Source organism: Lactuca virosa, chromosome 7 (assembly GCF_052849685.1).
Source record: "Lactuca virosa cultivar CGN04683 chromosome 7, Lactuca_virosa_CGN04683_v6, whole genome shotgun sequence".
Lineage (NCBI taxonomy): Eukaryota > Viridiplantae > Streptophyta > Magnoliopsida > Asterales > Asteraceae > Lactuca > Lactuca virosa.
The window spans coordinates 222,648,663-222,664,127 of record NC_136432.1 but is presented as its reverse complement, the minus strand read 5'-3'; the positions used below and the strand labels follow the sequence as shown (position 1 = coordinate 222,664,127).

General features: G+C 38.0%; 1 protein-coding gene across 1 annotated transcript in view; it reads left to right on the top strand.

Moving 5' to 3' along the window:
• LOC145127580 (L-type lectin-domain containing receptor kinase IX.1-like) overlaps positions 1 to 9,426 on the top strand; it is a 30,355-nt gene extending 20,929 nt beyond the window's left edge. The window contains exons 3-6 of the mRNA XM_079062750.1: positions 4,663 to 4,760; positions 4,813 to 4,855; positions 7,125 to 9,158; positions 9,410 to 9,426. Coding sequence (XP_078918876.1) covers positions 4,663 to 4,760; positions 4,813 to 4,855; positions 7,125 to 9,158; positions 9,410 to 9,426 — 2,192 coding nt within the window. The remainder of the gene's footprint in view (positions 1 to 4,662; positions 4,761 to 4,812; positions 4,856 to 7,124; positions 9,159 to 9,409) is intronic.
• Positions 9,427 to 15,465: the final 6,039 nt, after the last annotated feature.

The window sequence follows — 15,465 nt, the reverse complement described above, 5'->3', positions numbered from 1 at the left end:
CAGGAGCTGCTCGCGCCTCCTTGGTTGTTAACTGAAATGTCCAGCTCTTCACCACTGGAGCCTCTGCCTTTCCCTTGCGACCATCGGTAATCCTCATTGATGATAATGTAGGCTCCACCACTGATCCTCCTGCTAGTCTCGGGGATCACCCTTTTTATGACTCGTCTGATTGCAGTGGAAGCATATTAGTGCTCCACGAGTGTAATCCCTGCTGAAATGGCCCGTCTGGCCGCATCTGAAACAACTCCTTCCCTTATTGTGACAACTCCCCTCGTGATACTTCCCTCACTTGGCATAACGGCCCCGGCCCTGCTGGCCTATCGATCAAGAGTCAACAGTCTTGGGCCTCTTTGCTTGGCCCTCTGATGTCTACACTGGTCTTCGCTTCCTCAAAAGCTCCAAATCAATCTGCCGCTCCCAGGCTCTAACTATCATATCCTCAAGGGTTTTGAAACCCAACAAAGTCACGAACTCACGAATATCATCCCTTAGCATATCATGGTACCTCGTCTTCTTCATATCCTCATCTGCTACATACTGCGGAACCAATAGAGCTCTCTCCCGGAACTTGGCGGTGATCTCTGCCACAGTCTTTGTAGCCTGTAGAAGGTCCTGAAACTCCCTCGCTAGCTGTTGCACCTCGATCTTCCATGCAAACTCAACTCAATACCTCGTCACGAAATCATCCTAAGTCATGGCTACCACAACCGCAGATCCCAATCTATGACCCACCTCCTCCCACCAGTCACGAGCTTGGTCCCTCAGAAGGAAGGATGTGAACCCCATCTTCAACCGGTTGGGCCAGAAGCTCATTTGCTGAGCATTCTCCATGTCATCGATCCATCAACGGCTAGCAATAGGGTCCTTCTACCGGAAGAACTCTGGGGCCCCACAAGTCTTGAACTCTTGAGATGAGAGAGTTTGTGCCCCTAACTGTCCCGTCGTGATCTCGGCCTGAAAGGCCCTCAAACGCTCGTCTAGAAGCTCCATGTTGTTCTCGTTGATGGTACCAAACATCAGAAGAGTAGAATCCAAGATACCATGAGTGATCTCATATGTGATTAACTCACGCACTCTCTCATCAATTGGTTCGGCACCAGAGCCAGAACCAAAACCCGATGCAGAACCTCCTCCTCGAGTGGTCACCATACTGAAATACAAACGTACAAATGATCAGAATAAACTCGAGGGAAACTCTCACTCTATAAACTCCTTAGAGTCTCAGAGACCATCCTTGACTCGAGTAAAGATCTTGTGCTTTTACTAGTATTGGCGTAATAATACCTTCCACACCTATCCGTACTTTCCTCAAGAACCATATTGAATCCTCTAAGTCACTCAACTAAATAAATTCACAGAAGCCCTAGGCTAAGTAGAATACATATCACCACTGAAGTACTCCCTAGGCTCCCCTAGTAATCCTCCCCTCGTTGTCCTCTCACTACAAGGAACTTCTACCAACACCACTGGTTGCCTTATGTATGTAAATTGTATACAATGCAGAATCAGGTAGACGGCCAAATAATGATTATACCCTAAGCCCATAACCAAAAAAGGAACAGGAAATAATGCTAAATTAATCATTCCAACTAATACATATCACCCAATTCCTCCAAGGCTAAAAGGCATCACACATATCAGGAAACTCTATCATACGATTCCTGAAGGTATCCTTAGCTCTACTCTAGTATGAAATTCACATAACAACATCCTAATCATAATACTCAGGTATGGGTATTTTGGGAATCAATTACTTGAGCTCGGATGATTGCACACATCCCACCACTTTCTTTATAAAAATCTTTTTCGAAAACTTGTTTTCCTTTTCAAAAATATAATCAATTCCTCAGTTTGAGTTCAGACACACCGAGAATATGCCTGAATCCCTCAAACCAAGGCTCTGATACCAACTTGTACTGTCCCAAAAACACTGATAAAAATTTTCGTTTTTAAAATCATAAAATCTATACATCATGTGTTTCAAAACCAATCATAGTACAATGTATCAAAATCATCAGAGTAAAATAATCATCGATGCAGAAATCATAAGGGGATGTTGTGCAGTCAACCCGAGCCCTTCCCTTTGGAAATGGAAGTACCTGAAAATGTTTAAACCACAAACCGTAAGCACAAAGCTTAGTGAGTTCCCCAAAATACCACACACTATACAAATAGACCCAACCCAACGTGTAAATGGGCCCAACCCAACATACATACAAATGGGCCCACCCCAACGTACATATAAATAGGCCCAGCCCAACATACAAATAAATGGGCACAGTCCAACGTATAATGAATGGGCCCAGCCCAATATATAATAAATGGGTCCAACCCAACGTATAATAAATGGGCACAACCCAACATATAACACATAGGCCCAAACCAACATACACATGAAAGAGTCACAAAGACAGCTAACATCCTACACAGTATAGTGAGAAGACTCACATTTCTCACATGATCAGACAAATTTCAGCTCAGCGTCACGAAACAGTTGTTATTGCGCACTGATTGAATCACACAAGATCTCGCCTTAGTCTACAATCTAATACTAACAATTTGACTAAAGTCAACCTAGTAAAAAGGTCAACGGTCAAAGTTTGACTTTGATTGGCCCCCACGTCATGGCCAATCCATGGCCACGTCGTGGCTAATGAGTTCAACCCCGACCCAACCTCTCAATCGGAAGGAAAACCATCGCCACGTCGTGAAAAAAAATCACCATGTCATGGCAACGAAAGTCCAAAACAGTCGTGAATACTCCAATCCCCACGTCGTGGCGAACAGTTTACCACGCCGTGGGCAATGAATTTTCACCACATAACAGAGTCAACCCCCAAATCATCAAGCCAACCCTTTATCCTTTCCAGAAAGCTACCTAATGACTATTAAGTCCTAAAGATTGTTTCTTTTCGGCGATGCATGCCAAATACATGGTTAGAGTTCAAGCTAGGTCAAAAGTGAAGAAAAACACCAATATTTCATGTAAGGTACTCCAAAACATGAACACACTTCAGATGTAGACTATATGATACTCCAAGGACCTTAAGGATCCATAGTTGCTAACTTTATGGAATCCTTCTACTCTAACTACATCATCATGAATAAAATGGGACAAAAACCTACATCTAGAGACATAAAGCAATAAAGGTTGAATCTTGATCACTTACAAATGTCCAGAATATAAGGTTGGAGATGATGATGAGGCTTGTAAGTTAGATCCACTCTCCAAGTGTGCTTCTTTCTTCTTCAAAACACCAAAATACCAACAAAAGCTCAATATCTTCAACAATGGAGGTTAGGGCTACAAGGTGAGTGAGAGGGAGGTGATGGAGGCTGAGGGATTGAAAACCCTAGCGATCACATCCCTTAAATAGGGGCACAAACTTGAAACTAGGTTTTTTTACAAAATATATGCCACGTCGTGGCCAATATAGCATCACGACGTGGCACCCATTAAAGATGTGCGCCCCAAAAACAAATTGTCATGTCGTGGTAATGCCTCCACCACGTCGACGCCAACTAAAAAAATCCCATAATGCTTTTCAATCCATACATCAAAGATCCGGATGTTACAAACGTGAAGCCACAACCCTTCGTTGGTTATAGATTGAAATCGAAAAAACCTTAGACTTGACCCACAACCAGTGACGCCACCTCGATCACAGCCTTTCGCAATGGTCGTCGTCCTTCATCCTTTCCCCTCCGCCAATTTTGACGTCCTTCAGCTCTCGGTAAGCTCTATGAGCTCCACCCATCCCCTCCTTTTTTCCTTTACATCGATTTCATTTTTATTAATTATTATACAACCGAATACTGGCCCATGACACGATAAATGTTCGAGAACGATTATTTGTTTCGGGTTTGTGTTGGCACACTCTTTGCGTGTTTTTCTGATATTTAATGTTTTGTTTTTCATTTTAGCACTCACACTCTTGAATCATAAGCAAACATTTTATATTTTCGGAGTTGTAGTGGAAGTTCTTGATTTTTATGGAAAGTACCTTTCGTTTATATAGTCCTTTTTGGTAGAATTTTGGTATGATTTTTGTTGATAATGTTAGGAATGTTTCAAAAGCTTGTTGTATTCTAACATAAACTGTATTTTGTTTATGTTAACATTGTTTTTTATTTTTTTTGCAACAAACTATGCATCTCCTCATGATAAAACTTTGAAATAAATGGCAAAGTTGTATAATGGCTCCTACTTTAACATGTCTTAAATTTGAAGTAGGAATTACAAATGGGCTCAATAATATGTTGTTTAAAATAGTACCATGTTGGAAATGTGTCATTTGACTTCCTATTTATTGGAGTTTTTGATGTAAAATTTGCCAAACCACTATGATTTTACATGTTATGGTTTATTTTTTCAACTTCACTTACGTTAGGTATCATGTAAATATATGTTGGTATGCAAGACTAACTACAATTTTGCTGATTGTTTTGAACTTACCATGGAGTCTTGGAGATTAGCAGTGACAACAAATGGCCTCTTGCTAATGAGGTCATGGATGCTAATAGTTCTAGTTCATTTGTATTGAATATGATGAAACACAGTTTTTGATTTTCATGGTGTGAAAATAGTGATATATATTCACTAATTTTTAACTTATAGCGTAACCTTGATTTCCTTTTTGAACTTTATGTATTAATTTGTAGGATCTTTATTACAAGTGCATTTCCTTGACAATGTGCAGCTTCGCATGATATGGAATTTCAACAAGAGTGTGCTTGATCTTGTTGCAAGCGTTATGAAGGTAATTATCAAACTTGTGTTTATTTATAAAACTATTTTTATTAATATTTCAGTTTTTAGGTGTACATTTGGCAAATAATAATATTGTTCACAATCGTTTCTAGTCTACAATTTATCCTGGTGATATTATTCGGTTATATTTTTAAGTAAAAATGAAGAATTTGTCATTCAACTTCTATGTTTTGTTGAATTACATACATCAACAAAAAGATTTATCAATCTTAATACATCATCTCTTCTGATTTTAGTGAAATTAAATGTAGGGTAAGGGTTATATTGTTATATTAACTAATTATATATGTTTGTAGTAGCATTTTTTAGGTATAAATGTTGCAAGAACAAGTTGTTAGAATGGAAAAATGGATATGAGAAATTAGATGAAAAGAAGTCAAGCTGAAGTTAAGTTGCAAATGCAGCAAAAACAAGCTCAATTCAAACAATAAGTGGAGGCCTATATGGAATCACTCGGTCAACCCAATAATCGACTAAATTATCCTTAGTTTTGTGTTTTAATACTTAGTAATGTTTGGACACTTTGAATGGATTAGACGATGTTTATTGTAATGTTTTAAACACTTGGCTGCGTTTGGCGCACTAGTTGAAAAGCTAGCTGATAGCTGAAAAGCTAGATGATGGATAAAAAGCTAGCTGTTAGCTGATAAACTAGCCGATAAAAAAAAGTGTTTGGTAAAAACTAGCTGATAAGCTAGCTGAAAGATATAAAATTACATAAAATGACATTTTCCAAAATAAGTTTTCTATAATTAGTTAAGGGTATATTTGGAAAGTTTGTAAAAAAGCTACTCCAAGTAGCTTTTTAAAAACTAGCTTACAAAGCTAGCTTTTTGGCTTACCAAACACGACAACTCAAAAAAGTTCGAAAAATAAGCTAGCTTTTCAGCTAGCTGTGGCGCGCCAAACGCAGCCTTAGTAATGTATTTAACAATTTGTGGTTTAATGTAATTTAGGAAGAAAAAACTGCATTTTAAAAAGAAAATTTTAGTGACGGAATAATATCTCATCAAAAGTGAAGATCATCGGTTGGTAATCCGTCATTGAAAGTGTCAGTCTATAGTTGGTCACTAAAAGTGTCCGTTGGAAAATACCTTTTGTTGTTAATCCGTCGGAAAATATGGTCAAATAACATTTCGTACCTAATCTGTCGGTATATTTCCGATGAAAAATTCTATCGGCAATCCGTTACAAAAATAGTCGCATATCCGTCACAAATAATTACCCATGGGGTTTTTTATGACAGGCCTAATTCTGTTGGTATTCTGTCGGAAATCGGCTTTAGCGACGGATTTCCGACGGATATGGCCATCGCAAATTGTCTAGTTTTCTAGTATTGATATCCTCCTAATTATTCTTCCTACTCATCCTCCTATCACTTTTAGATAATAACAAGTGTAATAAAAATTTATTAATTACATTAAATATAACAAGTGTCACAATCTTAAATGTATGAGGAAAAAATAGGAGTATATTTGATTTCTCTATCCAAAACGTACCAAGATATAGGCTAATAACTTAATGTACTAATTATATACAGTATTTGTCGAATATGGAGAGTTCGTGTTAACTATTATTTAGTGCTATCAATTCTAATTCAGTCTCGTAGGAGTTTATAAGTGAAATCTATTGTATTCTTCCGTGTGAATTTATATTTTAAAGTCGTACTCATGATAATTACTATGTGTGGATTAGGGGCGGTTCTATGTGGGTGTCAATAGTGGCACAGCAAGGCCTGGTTTTTCCAGTTTCCTATAAAAATGTCGAAATTTTTCAAAAAAAAAATTTCTGCTACCGTGACACTACTAAAATTTCCGGGTGACACTACTAAAATTTCCGGGTGACACCTGTGTAGATCTCCACAATACGTCTCTAACTTTAAATAGAATTTAACTTTGTCAAAATATGTGTATCATTAAACCATGTCGTCATTACATTATAGTTCGTTCTTCCAAGTGAGTTGTCTACTTTATTTTATTGCTTTCGGTAATTTCAACAATTAGAGTTGAATAACTACAGTTTCTAAGGTATAACTAATCACCGTTTTGGCCTGATGTTGGATTCAACGCTACTGGCATGGACAGACTATTTTGCCTTTTACCATGAGTCAGCCGGGTATGTTAAATCTGCAGGCCAAATATAAAACTACCTTATCACATTGTCTGCATTATGGTTCATCCATATAATATAGTATATACTGCAATTATACTGAAATTATGCAACCTCTTTGATGCCAAATGTAAGATTCATAGTTCCATTACAGCAGTAGAAACGCAGGCCTATAACTCTACGAACGCTAACTTCCTTCATCAGTGTTCTCCCATGATAATAATCTTAAGTTTACTTCTTGTAGTACTTCCCTCTTCAGCTAACCTAACCTTTAACTTCACTAGTTTCAACCCTAACAACCATGAATTAAGTTACTATGGAGATGCTGCACCTTCTAATCCAGTCATTCAGCTAACCAGAAATCAGCAGGATAAAGAAATGCATTGGAGTACTGGTAGAGTCACTTATCAGAAATTGTTTCGCCTTTGGGACAAGGATTCAGGAGAGCTAGCTGACTTCACAACCAGATTTTCATTCACCATAAATTCTGGGGATCAATCTGTTTATGGTGATGGAATAGCATTCTTTCTTGCTCCTGATGGATTTGAGCTTCCTCCTAAACAAGAAGGTAGCGGTATTGGTCTTGTAGGTGCTGACCAGGTGCTCAACTCAACATTGAATCCTTTCATTGCAGTTGAGTTTGATACTTATAGAAATGATTGGGACCCACCTGGTGATCATGTAGGTATCAATATCAATTCCATGGTATCAGTTAAAAATGTGACATGGTCAAATCTTGTTGCTAATGGGCAAAAAAATGTAGCAAGGGTGAGTTACAACTCTAGTGCAAAAAGGCTAAGTGTTGCGTTTACTGGTTTTGATCAAACTGGAGTTTTCACACAGAGACTTAGCCAACTAGTTGATCTGAAAGAGTATCTACCAGAATATGTTAGTATTGGTTTCTCAGCTTCAACTGGTGATTACTTTGAGATTCATACTATTCATTCATGGGATTTTAATTCAAGCTTACCTACCCATGATGAGATCATTGGTCCGATTGGTTCAGAGATTAGTATAAATAGTTCTTCACCCAGTCCATCAGTAGTGACGCTTTTGCAACCAGTACTCCATCAGTCACAAAGACAATTTAAAGTAGTGTTGGGTATTGGTCTTGGTTTAGGTCTATGTGCTTTAATTAGTGGGTTTTTCATGTTTGGTTGTTTGAAGAAGAGAAGGATTATATTCCAAAAAAGAGATGAAGAAGACGTGTTTGGTGCTACACAAGAATATGAGATTGAAACTGGGCCAAAGAAATTCTCATACAAACAACTGGCCCTTGCAACAAAGAACTTTTCAGAGGGAGAGAAGATAGGACAAGGGGGTTTTGGTGGGGTTTATAAAGGTTTCATGAGAGAAACGAATTCCTATGTCGCTGTCAAGAAGATATCAAGTGGATCCAAACAAGGCATAAAGGAGTATGCAGCTGAAGTGAGAACTATTAGCCAACTAAGACACAAGAACTTGGTGCAGCTCGTTGGTTGGTGCCATGAAGGTAAAGAACTCCTACTTGTTTATGAGTTCATGTCGAATGGTAGCTTGGATTCTCACCTCTTCAAGGGAAGTTTCTTGTTGACTTGGGCAATGAGGTATAATGTTGCTCGAGGTTTAGCCTCAGCATTGCTTTATCTCCAGGAGGAATGGGAACAGTGTGTTTTGCATAGAGATATCAAAACAAGCAACATTATGCTTGACTCCAATTTCAACGCTAAGCTTGGAGATTTTGGTTTAGCTAGGCTTGTTGACCATGAAATAGGGTGCCAAACCACAATATTAGCAGGTACGATGGGCTACATGGCTCCTGAATGCGTCCTAACGGGTAGGGCTGGCAAGGAATCAGACGTCTATAGCTATGGGGTTGTAGCTCTTGAGCTAGCAAGTGGTAAGAAACCCATTGATCCGATGGCAAAAGATGGTTATAGAAGACTTGTTGACCACGTTTGGGACCTCTATGGAAGAGGAATGCTTAGTCAAGTAGCTGATCCGAAACTTGAATCAGATTTTGATGAGGGAGAGATGGAATGTTTGATCAATGTGGGACTTTGGTGTGCTCACCCTGACCCGAAGGTCCGGCCTACTATAAAGCAAGCAATTCAAGCTCTTAACTTTGAAGCACCACTTCCTAACCTTCCGAAAACAGTACCAACCCCAACTTTTGCTGCTACACCTATCACAATGTCTGCGTTTTGGTCTTCACCATTGGTTGATCTCACAGGTTCTGGAAGAAACTATACCATGTGTTCAAGTTCAAGTGACGAGGTCAAATCATCCAAGCACACAGGTTCATCTTCAGCCTCCTCATCGGCATCCTTTGTCGATGATACACAATAAGTAGTTCAGTTTGAACGTCAGTACATGACAACTTGTGTGTGCACTATGTTGTTTTTTCGTTTTCTTTCTAGGAAAATTGCATGTAGTGAAACAGGATTTCTAGACATTTGATTTGCCTTTACATTTCCATTCCTTTTCTATAACCAACCATATGTGATTTTTTTTTTTTTTTTTTTTTTTTTTTTTTTTTTTTGTAATTAGGCTTTGCAACTCTATAGAATCCTTTCTTCCTTCCATTTTTGGGCTTTACTTTGTAATATGGGTTTTCAACTCTACAGAACTTTCTTCATTCCATTTTTGGTCTTTACTTGAAGGACAATGCATGAAACATTCACCACCATACAAAGCTTAATCAAAAGAATTTAAGTAGAATGGATACTAGACATTTCAATAGATTAAACTCCATCATAGTCAACTAGTGAACAATGGAGCCAAAATATAGCTAGGGTTTCATTATTATGAATGACAATAGATTTACAAAGAAAGAAAATAAATAAATAAACTAATTAGGTTAAACCTAACTTAAGGTTGATGGGAGTGGGGGTCGTTAACACATGAATTGCCGAGAAAAAAGATGGTAGTGAGTGTCAATAACATATGCACTACCTGGAAAAAAAATGTGAAATATGTTTATGATGGATATGTGGGGTTATATAGACAATTTATTTACGAAAAAACATAAATTGCCTATAAAAATGATACCGGTAATTCATGTCTTTTTGTAAATAAAATTTAATTTGACATTTATTCGTAAATTATAGTAAAATATTGAAATTTTAATGAGAAATTTTTTTATATGATAATTTTAGTGGTTGCTGTGTTTTGTTTTTTTTTTCCTAAAAGTTTTTATTTATTTATTATAGTTTATAGTTTTAACGAAAAAAATTTGTATTTATATTTTATTTAGATATTCCTAAATAAATAACTTATGTATAAAAAATAATAATTTAAAAAAATAAATAAATATAATAGGATATAAATATAACATCTCATAATATTTAAAGGAACAAAAATGAAATATTAGAGGGTTGATTTTGTAAAATGTTATGACCGGATGGTCAAATGATGGGGCCACAACTCCATTTTTGCAACACATTTTAAAACAGCACCATATTTACAAACACTTTTGAAAACAATACCATTTATATAAAAAAAACTCGATAACTATAAGGTCAAAACTTTCAAACTCACAATACGACGACAACAAACATTGAGAGGTTGTCAGAAAAAAATGAAAACGAAGAGTAGTCAAGGCCAAACAAAGAGTAGTCAAGGCCTTTGTAAACATATAAGCAATCTGCAAAGTGGATGGAACACAATGTAGAGAAATAGTTCATTTTTCAAGGAGATGACAAGTGAAATGACAATTAATCTCAATGTGTTTTATCCGCTCATGGAACACCGAATTCTAGGAAATCATTATCGTACTCTCGTTATCACAGTGCAAAGAAGTTGGTTGAGAAATATGAACACCCATATCTGCAAGAAACCATCGCAACTAAACAATCTCACAAGTAGAAATAACTGTAGCTCGATAATCAGAGTTTGTAGATGATCGAGAGACAACATCATGTCTCTTACTTTTCCAAGAAATCAACGAATCTCCAAGAAAAATACAATGCCTAGTAGTGGACTTACGATCATAAACATCGTTATCTCAATCAATATCACTATATGCATGCAGCTCAAGAGAGGATGTGGAAGGAAATACAAGGGTGTGGAACTGAGTACCACAAACATATCTCAAAATACGAATAATGGTTCCCCAATGAACAATAAGAGCAATGCCAAATTGGCTAACCATATAAAATGCATGAGCAATATCCTACAATATTACGATAAAGACTCGGATTTGATAAGGGAACACATCAATTGGAGAATACTTGATATTAATCTCTAGAGGCGTATCAACTGTCTGACTATCTAAGATTTGAGCATGTTCAAACAAATCTGAAATATATTTTGTGTAAGATAAAGGATAACCCTTCGGAGATTAAGTAAATTCAATCCCCAAAAAATAGGCAGTAAGCCCAAGTCTTTCATAGCAAACTGGTAAGCCAAATCACACTTCAAAGACTTTATACCATCATGATCATCATGAGTAATCATTATGTCATCATCATATTAAGAAAAAAGGATCCGACTTGTACTTGTACATCTATTAAATAAAACAGAATCAGGATTACTATGATGAAAACCAAGTGAAGTAATTATTATAAAAAAAATTCTCAAAACAAGCACGAGGGGGTTGTTTGAGACCATACAATGCTTTTCAAACCCAAAAAACTTCACCTAGCTGGTTAGCAATGCCTGGGGGAGACATGTGTACTTCCCAATGAAGATATATAATATCCCAAATTATAAAACAAAATTTCCTTTTTATATATTAATAAAACCATTCCAAATTTCATTCCAACATAAAATATAGATAGAGTACGAGTTTGAAAATCCACAAAATTAAATATCAGCGCCATAAACTAATATCATAAATGCGGAATCTCTAATGGATGTGATACAATCAAGTGACGTCTTTCCTTTTCCTACCAGAAGTACCTGAAATATTTAAACTTAAAATCGTAAGCATAAAGATTAGTGAGTTTCCCAAGATACTACATACCATAACGGTCCTCGCCCAACAAACATAAAAACGAGACTCGCCCATCAGACATATAAGCGGGCATCGCCCAACAATATAAACAAGCAGGCTTCACCCAATAAATCTCACCAAACGGGTCTCACCCAACAACATGTAAACATTCATGCAAGCATCACAAAGATAGCGAGCATTCCATGACACATAATGCCCTACGAGTATAGTGAGAGGACTCACCTGAATCAAAAGTTGGATATCAACACTCTAAGTCATGTAATGACTGCTACACAAAACACCTAAACGAATCAGGGCTCACATCATAGTCTAAAGCTCAAGACCTCCAAGTTTAACTAAATATCCAATAGGTCAAAAGTCAATGGTAAACAGTCAAAGTCAACAGTCAACTACCACTGACCGTTGCACCATGACCAAGTCCTTGGTCGCGTCGTGGTCACTAAAAGACAACACAATTATTGGGCTCTCTAGGCAACCGCGTCGTGGCCATCCTGTGGTCGCGCCACGATTCCACTGGCAGGATACTTAACTCATTAACCCCTTAATCTATTAAGTCCAGCTCTCCTACTTTCCACAAAGCTTCCATACTTTCTCAAGGTTCATAAAAATCGTATTTTCATGGACATGCATGCCTTATGCATATCTCTCTCCATGCTAGGTCAAAAATGGTAAAAATGGGGTCACAAATCCATGCATGGCACCAAGTGGAGATTACAATTCAAATCCAACACATAAAATACTCCAGGGACCTTAGGGAGCGATAAATTCTCCAAACATTGAATTTAGCTAGCTTCTTGCTAGATTCAAAGGTTGAGTTCTGCAAACTTATAAGGGTCCATAAAATGCTCCAAACGTTGAATCAAGCTAGCTTCTTGCTTCTTTACTTCGTTAAATGCACATTCTTCTCCCTCAAGGTGTATAAACAAGAAAAATGAGTTCAAATAAGAAAGAGGGAGGCTAGGGTTTGGTAGAAATGCTTTGACCATGATGGAGGCTAAGGGTGGATGAAATTTAGACATCATATCCTTTAAAGAGTGCACGAGTTTTGAGATCTATGGTTTAGTTCCTAGCCGCACCCACGACATACCTGAGCGCATCATAACTTAAATGACGTGGAAGGATCAATACCTGAAAACAGATGTTACGATTCTCCCCCACTTGAATTAGATTTCATCATCGAAATATGTTGTAAAAAGCTCTAGATAGTGTTCGCACATCTCCTCATCAAGTTCCCAAGTCCATTAAGAACCCTTCTGGTGTTGTCATTGCACCTTACTAAATCCACCACCTTATTGCGCAAGGTCTTTATCATCTTATCTAAGATTGTGATCGGTTTATCTCCACATAATTTAGTTGCTCATCTACATGAATATCATCCAAAGTCACCGTTGTTGAATCGTCTGCTAAACACTTTCTCAACTGAGAAACATGGAAGGTATTATGGTTCTGACTGAGCTCCTCGGGTAGATCCAATAGGTAGGCAACCTTGCCCACCCCAGCAATCACTCTGAAAGGTCCAATGTATTGAGGGCCCAACTTGCCCCACTTCTAGAATCAAATGAATTGTTTCAGTTGTGACACCTTCAGAAGCATAAAGTCCTGAACATGTAACGCAAGATCGGACCGACGTCGATCTCTATAACTCTTATGTTGGCTCTGCGCAGTCTTTAGTATATTGTGCACCTGTTGAATCAGCTAAGTGGTCTTAAGCACCACCTCAGTGCTCCCTATGACTCTATGACCGACCTCACCTTAGCAAGTCGGGGTTTGACATTTCTTCCCATAAAGCATCTTGAAAGGAGGCTTGTCGATACTATAGTGATAATTGTTGTTGTATGAAAACTCTGCTACAGGAATGTATGTATCCCAACTCCCACCAAAATCTAATACCAATGCCCTAACATATGCTCAAGAGTCTAGATAGTCTGCTAACTTTGACCGTCGGTCTATGGATGATAAGCAGTGTTGAAATGCAACCGAGTATCCAAATCGTCATGGAACCTCTTCTGAAACATATAAGTAAAACAAACATCTCTGTCGGAAACTAAAGACAATGGCACTCCATGACGAGCTACAACCTCTATGACGTAAATATCAACCAACTTCTCTGCTAAATAACTCTCCTGCACAGGAATTAAATGAGTGCTCTTATTCAATCTATCAACAATAAACCAAATCGCATCGACCCCTTGTATTGTCTTCGGTAGCTTAGTGGTGAAGTATATTGTAATACGCTCCTACTTCCACATCGGGATGACCAATAGTTGCAACTTGCCATGAGGCCTCTAATGTTCAGCCTTGATCTTCCGACAAGTCAAGCACCTCTCAACGTACCAAGCAGTATCCCTCTTCGTGAAGGTCCACATATAGTCATGCTTCAAATCCCTATACATCTTGGTAGCACCTGGATGAATCGAAAACTTCGATTTATGAGTCTCATCCAATAAAGCCAATTGGGCCCCACCTGAATATTGAACCCACACCCTATCACGTAGTGTTAAAAACCCACAACTATCATAATCAAATGAGTAAATCCATCCCACTATCCTTTCATTCTTCCGGTTCTCCTCCTTGAGTGCCTCAGTCTGAGCTTTCTTGATCATTTCCAATAGTGGAGTAACAATAGTTAACCGCAAACACAGATCTCGAATCGGCACTAGTAGTCTTGTGAATCAAAGCATCGGCTACCATATTGGTCTTCCCCAGATGATATAAAATCTTATAGTCATAATCCTACACCATGTCAAGCTACTTGTGTTGTCTCATATTCAGGTTTGGTTGATCCATCAAGTATCTCAAACTCTTGTGGTCCATGTAGATGGTATAATGAACCCCATACAAATAATGACGCCAAATCTTGAGGGCAAAAACTACATCCCCCAACTCCAAATCATGAGTAGGATAATTTGCATTGTGATGCTTCAATTGCCTCGAAGGATACATGATGACATGACACCTATGCATAAGCACAACACCCAAACCCAATATCGATGCATCACAATAAACCACAAAATCATCTACACCCTCAACAAGGGTCAATATCGCTTCCTGACACAACTTCTACCTCACGATCTCAAGTGTCGACTACTGCTCAGGCCCCTACTAAAAAAAACACTCTTTTTAACGTCCCAAAAATATGATCCAAACTTTCATTTTTAATTTAAATAAACTAGTATTCGGAAAAAATTATCCATACATCTCAAATGAAAATAGAATATCAATAACATAATAATCAGAGTGATCTCTCAAAAGTGGAATCCATGTAGTTTGTGTGATGCAGTCATCCCGAGCTCTTCCCCTTGGAACTGAAAGTACCTGAAACATAAACTGAAACCATAAGCACAAAGCTTAGTGAGTTCCCCAAACTACCCCATTCCATACATAATAAATCACATATTGGGCCCCCGTCCGACATCGGACCTCGCCCGGCATCGGGCCCCACCGGCCAACGAGCCCCGCTCGGTTTATAGTTCTGTTATTCGCAGGCCTCGCCTGTCACTGGGCCTCACCCACTATACACGTACAATCTTGTAACATCCCAAAATTCAGAACCAAAAATTTCATTTTAAATTAGGTAATGTATAAAAATAGTAGTCTGAAAACATCATTAGTATCATCTCATATCATCATCAAAACCAATATGTCAATA